A 9,897-nucleotide genomic window follows, 5' to 3' on the forward strand; every position below is an offset into this window, starting at 1 on the left:
TTCCCTCAAAACACAACTGAACAACCCAAGGCCCATTATGTTTCTTCGCCTTCATTGCTCTCTGAAGCCTTCATTCCTAAAAGACCTACTGTAAAATCCACTTTGCCCCCTTTTTTTCCCCCAAATCCCTATTCCTTCTTTTGAAAATTATGCACAAAAGGAATAACTTGAAATTCTCTCACACCTGAAAAAAACTTTCTCATAGCCGATGTACAGACGCCCATCAGTCCGCGTGTGCTAGAACGTGGCGCAGGCTGGGAGACGTGACTCCGCCCCCCAAGCACCTGGACTTCTCCATATTTTCATTTATGTGGTAATCACTTTTTAAATATAGATTGGTTTATAATCTATAAATCTTTCATCTCCTTTTTAACATCGTAACCATCGTAAGTGTACAATTCAGTAGTGTTACGTGTATCCAGATTGTTGTGCATACAAAACAGAAACCCTACACCCATTAAACACTAACTCCCATTGCTCCCTTCCCCTAGCCCCCGGTAACTGCCATTCTGCTTCAATGAATCTCACTACTCTAGGTACCTCATATAAGTGCAAGTAAACAGTATTTGTCTTTTTGTGACTGACTTCTTTCACTTAGCACAGTGTCCTCAAACTTCTTCCATCTTGTAGATGAATGTGTCAGACTTTCCTTCCTTTTTAAGGCTGAATAATATCCCATCATATGTACCTTTTTTTTTTTTTAATCTAGTCATCTGTCGATGGACACTTGGGTTGCTTACACTTCTCGGCTCTTGTGAGTAAGGCTGCTATGAACATGTGTGGGCAAATATCTCTTGGAGACTCTGCTTTCAATTCTTTTGGATAGATACCCAGAAGTGGGATTGTTGGATCATATGATAATTCTATCTTTAATTTTTTGAAGAACTGCCATACCGTCTTCCAAAGCACGAATCCTTTAATCTTCTACAGTCTGGGTTTCCTCACCTGTCAAATGATCATTTTTACAAATAGGATTGAATGAGATGATCTCTAGGACACATACTGGCAAGACCATTACTGCTGGAACTCAGCCAACCAGTCCACTGAGCCCCTTTTCTGTCTCATCACCCTTTGCAAAGGAAAAACTTCTGATCCCCAGTCTCCAAAACCATTTCCAATACACCCAGGTCTTGCATTGTCTGTCACCAAGCTCCAAATCCACTGCTAAAATTTCTAGATTGTTTAAAAAGAAAAAAGCAGAGCCAAGTATGTGGGTTTGTTTGCATTTCTCCCACGAAAGGGCTTTATAAGGTAAGCTCCCCTGGAGATGCAGAGCTCACAGACTTAACCTCTGACATGGAGGGTTCCATCAACAGAGAGAAAGAAACCTGTCACCACAGAGCCTTGAGGGTGGTGACAGGAATAAAGAAAGTGGTGTTTCCTTTGGTTCATATAAAATTGAACGCCATTTGTCGAAGGCCACCACTCTCTCACTGAACTCAGCAGTGATCACATGTCACACAACTGAGGAATTCAAAGGGGCCACAGCTTTTGAAACACCCAAAATGAACATCTTGCTCTGCAACTCTGCTACTCTTTTGTGTGTGGTGTAAAAACACATGTCATGACATTAATCAACCGTTGTTAAGTGTACAGGTTAGTAGTGTTAAATATATTCACCCTGTACAGCAGATCCCTAGTTCTCTTTCATCTTACAGTACTGAAACTCTACACCCACTAAACAGTAATCCCCCTTCCCCCAACGTGTGGGAACCACCTGTCTATTTTCTGTTCCTACGGTTTTGACTGCTTTGGATACTTCATATGAGTAGAATCACACAGGATCTTTCCTTTTGTGACTGGTTCATCCATGTTGTAGCAGATGACAGGATTTCCTTCTTTTTAGGGCTGCATAATATTCTTTTTTGTGTATATATGTATAGATACACACATCTATATACATATACGTATGTGCACACACACACTACATTTTGTTTCTCCATTCATCTGTTGATGGACATTTGGGCTGCTTCCACTTCTTGTCTGTAGTGAATAATGCTGCTGTGAACATGGGTGTTCAAATATGTCTTTGAGATCCTGCTTTCAATCCTGGTGGATAGATACGCAGGGTGGGCTTATTGGATCATATGGTAACCCTATTTTTCATGTTTTGAGGAACCTTCATATGTTTTCCATAATGGCTGCACCATTTGATATTCCCACCAAGAGTGCAGGAGGGTTTCAACTTCTCTGCTGAAAACTCGCCTGAGGGAGAATGACAGTTGAGGATTTTGAGGGGATGACCCCCAGGACGCCTGGAGCGATCACGAATGGGTGCAGTGCAGGGAGTAGCCTGTTAGCTCCTTGTTAGGGTGGAACAGTTCATCTCTGGCAGAATGGGTAGGGCTCCTGTACTCTTAGTAGTTACTGAATTTACAGCAGCTGCCTGGGGCTCACTTTGGTCCTCCAAGATAAACAAGTCAATCTGAGATGCTGAGAAACAAACTTCAGAGTCTAACTAAAAAGCCTGAGAGTTTCTTGCCTCCAGGGGAACAGACAGCAGGTGCACACTGGTTTATTCTCGCCTGCAAATAACAGGGAGCAGCCCTCTTAGTAGTAGTCATGATACAGTTTTCACATTGCTATGAATTCTGTTATCTGTGTGGTTCAAAACAGTCCTTCTGAAACTTCGAAAATGTGTGTGCCTCACCAGGTAATCTTTTCAAAATGTAGATTCTGCTTCTGTCAGTCGGAGGAGGTGGGGGGAGCCTGGAATTCTGCATTTCTAAATATGTTCCCAAGTGAGGCCAAGTGAGGCCAGAACTGCTGATCCGAGGGCCAAGTTTTAAGTAGAAAGAGTCTAAAGACCACAGATCTTTGACTCTTTTGGCACGTGGCAAGTCTCTCTCTGGGCTGAGGTTGGAGCCACTGTCGGCAAAATCAGCTGCTGATCGAAGTTCTTATAGCATTATTTATTCATGATTCGTACAGACTGGAAAAACTTGCCTTCTGCAAACTCACGTTAGCTAGAAAAGGCCAGGGGACTCCATTCCGGTCAATGGGACATCCTTGAGAGTGAGTGAGTGCTGCCTCCTGCACTCTGCAATGCCTGAGGTGCAGCTAAGAAGGGCCCAGCGGGAAGAGAAAGGAAGCAGGCACCACCGAAGGCTGTGCCAGCCTCTGATCGCCTACCCCAGCCGGCCTGCTGCTCAAAATAAATAAACCCCTAACTTGTCAAAGCCACAGATACACTTGATTTTATGCTTCTAGAGGACACTGAATTGAAAAATTTGTACATTTATCTTTCATTGTTTTTATTACTATAAATAAAATCTTATAGAGAGACATAGATTGCTCTATATACCATCGCTAAAAAGTGATAAAGATTTTTCTATACATTTCTAGGAAATGACTTCTTTTTCCCAATTACAAGATGTTTTAAAGTTTTCATACTTAAAGTAATATATGTAAGAAAGAACACAAAAAACATGAATATAAGCATATGTGTATACACAGACCTATACACATATGTTTATATTACTATGAAATCTGGATGAGCTAGAACTCAACTAATTTCAACCTCATGCTACTTTTAAAAGACTGACAAATGTAAAAAAAAAAGAAAATGGAGAAGCCACCAGGAATTTAAAACAATAATAATTACTTCTGAGCCCTTCCTAGGACCAGTTCTTATTCGCCAAATGTCCTGCCGCAGTCTGTGTGGTCAAATGAAGACACAGATGGAGGGAGAACACCAGAGAGCCACTCAGACTTCGAAAGAGCTTCTGTCATCTTACGCAAGGCACCAGTGCACATTACGTAAATGTTCATACATTAAAGAAAGACGGCCGTCAAAGGTTGACATGCAGAAAGCTCTGGCGATAAAACCTTGGCTTCTCAGAAAGTTCAATGAATGAGAACATAGCCTTGCTGCGACGCCGTTTCTAAGGAGGGATTTCCCACACCATATTTTACTATCCTATACAATGCTTCTTTCCTTTTCTCCAAGCATAAAAAGGTATGCTTAAGGATATTCAGACATTATGGGTGAAATGCCTCTTCCTCCCTGCTTTGCCCACACTCTACGATGGGTTTTAATTCCGCTTTCACAGAGCAGAGTGCCGCCTCTTACAGCGGGCCACACACATCATTCCATTTTGTACACAAAATAGTGCAGGGAGGGAAAGAACTGTAATAACCTCCACGTAGAAAGAGAGGCTGGAAGAAGGTAAAGGGTTTGTCCGGAGTCTCACGATCGGTCATTGGCAGAGTCAGACTAAAATACTGAGTTCCACGTCCTCGCCCTGTGCTCTTTCTAAGGCACTGGGTCAATTCAGGCCCTTCCCTGTGGGTGGAGTCAGGGCTGGCAACCCAGGGAGCTGGAATGGGCCCGCCCTGCACCGCTTGGCCCATGGCCGGCACATGCCGATTGTTACGTATTCGGAATATCGCCCCGTCGAAGTTGGGGCTTTCTAGTCTACAAATGCACCCTTTCCCCCCACCACCACTTTTTCTACCCGGTTTAGCCACTCTATTTTGTTTTCCTGTTGATTCATGAATTTCTTATCCCCAAACTATTACATTTTCTCTCGCTCCTTGAGATACAATTACAAATCACGGTCTCGTTGTTAACCTTTCTTCTTAGTCCCCACAAAGTTTTCTCTGTGCTCCAGGTCCACAATGAACCCCTCTCTTCGCAGGAGTTAGAGCATTTAGTGGGTATAAAGGGTGCTATATCTCATCTATGCCCACATCCTTCTACGGTTAAAGCTGTCAGAATGCTAACATCACACTTGCAAAAGATTAAAACCTACATTTACATTCCATTTCAATGATTTTAACATTAATCGCGATATTTGTTCCCTCCTGCAGTTACTAACCTGCTACCTGCTTTCTAACCTGAGAAGTCACAGAGACTGACATAAAGGTTAAGAAAAGGGTAGGGAGTAAAAAGGGTAATCTAGAAACACGGTTTTGTGAAAAGTAACAAAAATACTTAACCAGTTATTTATTAGGGAAAAAATCCCACATCGTAATAGGTTAACACCACTCAACTTCTAAGAACATAGTGTTCTCTCTTACTTGAATTTGTACAGAGGTAACCCATAAAATCTGCTTTAAAAGGGTTAGAGAATGATCCCATTTCGACGGCTTCGAGTCAGGTCTGCATCCTTCTGCAGCCATCACAGAACTCTGGTGCACATGGCACAGCCTTGCTTCCAGTCGGGTCTGAGCGCTCCTTGCCGAAGAACACGCAGTGTGGACGGGAGCCCAGGGGTTCTGGGATCAGACAGGCGTGAGTTTGAAGCCCGTAAGCAATCGCTGAAACTAGCTGAGCCTCAGTTTCCTCACCCATAAAACAGGGAAAACAGCGCCCATATCATAAGGCCACGGGGAACACGAAATACAATAATCCACGGAAGATTCCTGGTACCCAAACCACTGGAGCTCTTACTGAGACTCATTTAATATGAAGCAGAATTCTCATGAGTTTCCCAAAGAATGTGTCCTAAGGCATTCATCAATTTTTTTTTCAAAAAAAAAAATTATTAGTCAATATCTAAGAGAAGAGGCGAGGGAAACAAATACCATTTGTATAACTTTCCTACCCCCCCTGTACACGTCACTTCACACTTCTACCGTGAACTGGTCATACTTCCTCATTACACTGAAAGCTCCTCGGGCACTGGAAATACGTCTCATTTTGGGTCTTTCCAGAAGCAGCACAGTGCCCAGCACAGAATATGAACTTAACATGTATTTTGCTGTTTATCTTCGCGGTGGGTGACCACTACCACAAAAGCACAATCTCGGGGCTCTTGCTAGTGGATGTTGCCCCTTTGTGTAAGGCTCTGCCTGTGTTTTTGATGAAACAAATTTGTGTCAATCATATCCAGAAGTGGGATGGAAGGGAGATCCCAGTTTTCAAAGTAAAAGGAGGTAAAGACCAGCAAGAATATGAAAAACAATAGAGATATTCCTAGAGTCAAAGTATCACTTTAAAGATTACTTACTGTTTCGGAGGGAGAAATGTATCATTACAATGGAAAGACCCATCACCCACCAACTTAGCAGCGCTAATGAATGACCAGATGCATGTAATGCAAAACACGTAGCATCGCCCGTGAAGCGTTCCGACCAAAAATGTTTTCTCTGAGTCTAATCAAACCTGTAGACTGAACCTCCAGTATTCAAGAAATGTAGGGAATGGAGGGACCGGGCGACACCATAAGGAAATAATCAGATAAATCGAGAATATGGACGTTCCACAAATCAACTAGCCTTGTCCCTTCAAAAGCCTATGTGATAGATCAAAAAAAAAAAATAAAGTGGAGGCACTGGATCTAGATTATAAAATGCTAAAAAGCCAAATGCAGTGTGTGAGTGAATCCTGATTGGCATCTGGTTTGAAAAAAAAATATGTAAAAGACTATGAGGGACAATTGAGAATAATATTTGAATATGAACTGGATAGCTGATGATATTAGGGAATGGTTATTCACTTTCTTAGAACGTTAAAACTGCAGCCACGTAAAAGAAAGTCTTTAGTTTTAGAATCTATCTGCTGAAGCCTAGCAGTGTCTGCAATTACTTCCAAAGGGCCTAGCCCCACACTCCAAAACACACACACACACACACACACACACACACAAGCTGGTTCATAAAACAAAAATGAGAAATGAACGATTATTAAGTCTAGGTGGTGGATATACTGGTGTGCATTGTACTATTGCTTCTATTTTTTGTATGCTTTAAAGTTTGTCATAATAAATGCTAGAAAACATAGATGCAAAGTAATGAGCAAACTAATCATCTCTGCCATAAGCGAAAGTTTCTTTCTCTTGCATTTAGTAATAAAAAATGAATTAGAAAACTCTTGTGCTAATGCATGTGGGCCAGTTACAAGGGACTATAAGTGACTCAGACACCCTCCATAACAGATCCTAGGGACAGAAGTGGTACTAAAGAAAAGGCACAGCCCTCTTAATGGGGTATCATTTTCCCTGTCCTTTGAAACCTTCTTCCCACACCAAGGATCCTATCAGCACATGATAAATGCACATATTCACTTACTTATGATTTTTTTTATAATTAAAACATTTCATCTTCTTTTAGTTGAATTCCAATAGAGAAATACAGAAAACCAAATATCGATCACATCCAGTATGACTGCTATTCATCCTCTTCAAGAGTTCAAATCCATCTCTTAGAAGTCCAGTGTTGAAGGGGTGGTTATTCCAGGGAGGAGCTGACCATCACACATGTTTCTAGGAACTACATTTTCTTTCTGCTGCAGTGGCTGCCAGGCCTCACATGAGCACCCTGTACTTAACCCAAACACCCCCTGTCCACCGGAGCTGATTCACCCAAGTCAACTCAGCAAATCCAGGAGCCACTGCTTTACAGAAAATCATGATGGATTCTGCTCCCAAGTTCATGTAAATGAGGGTCTTCAACCAGCAATAAAAATAGCTTTGGAACAGCTTTACAACATGTAATGTTGCTTCTACATAAAGATAACCTAGTTGTAATGGTATCACTTTTTTTTTTTAAGTGATGCAGGAAATATGTAAGAAATACAGGTATGGAGGCAATAAAGCATGTTTTATGTAGCCTGGATACTCCGCCACAGCAGATGAAAGCACCAAATAATCCAAAACTTCACTCTACATACCAGCTACTTCTATTCCTTCCAGAACCTTTCTAGAAAGAAAGCTATTAGAAGATAAACCTGATAAATTAGAGCTTTTCCAAAGACAAGCGGCGAGAGAGAAAGAAGCATTATCTTATAGTCAAAAGTTTATATTACTTGGGAAAAGAATGTGAACTGTGAGTCTGAAAATTAGTTCAGAGAGCTCTCAACTATTCGATTCTCTCCTGAAGTAAAACACACCACCCTAAAGCCAAAACATAAAAACATAAATAAACCAAAACTCAATGCTTATAATATGTAAGTAATACTATATACATATATACATACATACCTATATCTAATTTCCAGGAAAATGTGAAAGAAAGTGTTTCCTTTTGATTGACTTCGAGCTTATTTGAGAGAACAGAACAGTCTTACCTAGGTACAGAGATGCGTTTTCTTTCTTGACATTGTCATCCAAGTAGGTTGGTCCCAGGGTATAAATAGGTGTGGAGCCCATTCCCACGAGAATCTGGGCGCAGATGAATAAAGCCACATAGACCCAGTGATTATTTCCTCCCGCATCCTTCAGGCAGTGGGGAGGCTCCAAGGTCACGGTGGAGTTTCCGTTCTGACACAGGCCCTCGTTGGAGGCAGAGGCGTTCAACTCTTGGATCTGGTAGGGAGGCGAGATGAAGTGAGGTAAGGCGAAGAGCGCAGCGCCGGCCGCGATGAGAAGTCCACCCACGGCCAGCCACAGGGGCCGCCGACCCCGGCCACCGAAGTAGCTGACGAACACCACCACCACCAGGCTGCCGATGTCAAAGCAGCTCACCAGCAGCCCCGACTCGGAACTCTTCAGACTGTAACGCCTTTCTATGGTGGTGATGACGCTGCTCAGGTACCCGGAGACCATTAAGGCCTGGATGAAGGTCAGGAAGCACATGCACACCAGGAAGCAACGAGAATCGGTGAGGACCACATAGAGGCACCTTCTCCCCTGGAGCATGGCCAAAGTGGAGGACACAGACATGGTTTTGCCGACGTCCACCCTGTGGTTACAGTCCGCAAGCCCCGCCATCTCTGCCGAAGTGGACGGGGCAGAGGGGCTGGGGGCCAATGGGCTCAGGCCTTGTTTCAACTCCTGGTGGCCCAAAGAATCTGTACAGCCTGGCTTGGCGCCTACACTCACGGAACTTAGATCTGGCCGACAGGAGGCTCTGTTCAGGACGGGTAAACTCTTCGACCTAAAGGTCTCCGGCTCGGACTCCTGTTGGACAGCTCCTACTGCGGCCCGGGCTTCCAGCTGCTCTCCCGCCTGGGGCTGCAGCCCAGCGCCTTCGTCCATGGCTCTTAGAATTCGGATACAATCGCCGATAGCACTCGAGGACTCCGGTGCTTTTCATCCACCGGCACGAGGGGCCAAAGCCGGGCCCGCGCAGTCGTGTCCACCAGGGACGGGGGCTGGGGGATACAGAGTCGCGCAGCAGGACATCCTCACCAGCGGGGAGGCGCCCAGGGCATCCTGATCGCAGAGGCGACCCCGAGGTTCCGCAGCCTCGTGCCCCGGGGGGCAGGGGTCCTCGCAGTCCTGCGATGAGCCCCGCTCGGGGTCCACCTGGGGGCGGTAGCTCGCAGAAGCCTTGCGCGTCCCGGGTGCATCCCCTCCGCCGCCGCCGCCGCCGCTGGGCCCACCGCCCGGAGCGAGAACGCCCCGTGCCCAGCGTGGGGGCACTTAGCACTGATGTCCACGCCGCATGCCGCCCGGCTCGCTGGGCCAGAGGCGTCCTGTCCTCACCGCCTGGGCTCGCGACACCCTCAGGCGCAAAGATGCCAACCTGCAAAGCAGAGAAAGGGCTATCATTGAAAGGCGGCTGCAGCTGGGGCTGGCATCACGGCGCTCCGGGGGCCGGCGCTGGGTGACTTGCACGGTCCCTAGTGGGACCTAAGGACAACGAGGAGCGAAGCCCCGGAGGAGAAAGAGGCTGCAGGCTGCAGCCTTTCGTGCGCAAACAATAAGCAGCAGGCGGTCGGCAGACACTCTCCCTCATTGTCTACCTCGGACCTACCCCGCCCCGCCCCTTTTGCCTTAAACGAAGCATCTGCTTTTTTATATGTTAATAATTATCAACCTGGTAGCTCTGACTCAGAGGCAGTGTCTTTTATTTGAGTGAACTAATTGCAACCTCTCGGTACTCCTACTCCATTACTCAAAATAGAAAATGCCCAAAAGAACAAAGGAAAGTTTGTTTTGTTTTTTTTTTTAACAAACACAAAGCATTCCCGGTCCCACTTTTCAAAACGAAAAGAAAAGAAAGGCGGAA

General features: G+C 44.9%; 1 protein-coding gene across 1 annotated transcript in view; it reads right to left on the reverse strand.

Moving 5' to 3' along the window:
- Positions 1–9,897, reverse strand: part of SLCO5A1 (solute carrier organic anion transporter family member 5A1) — a 104,943-nt gene that overhangs the window by 93,127 nt on the left and 1,919 nt on the right. The window contains exon 2 of the mRNA XM_025041172.1: positions 8,012–9,411. Coding sequence (XP_024896940.1) covers positions 8,012–8,921 — 910 coding nt within the window. The 5' untranslated portion in view covers positions 8,922–9,411. The remainder of the gene's footprint in view (positions 1–8,011; positions 9,412–9,897) is intronic.

This window comes from Pteropus alecto, unplaced genomic scaffold (genome assembly GCF_000325575.1).
Source record: "Pteropus alecto unplaced genomic scaffold, ASM32557v1 scaffold87, whole genome shotgun sequence".
NCBI classification, from domain to species: Eukaryota; Metazoa; Chordata; class Mammalia; order Chiroptera; family Pteropodidae; genus Pteropus; species Pteropus alecto.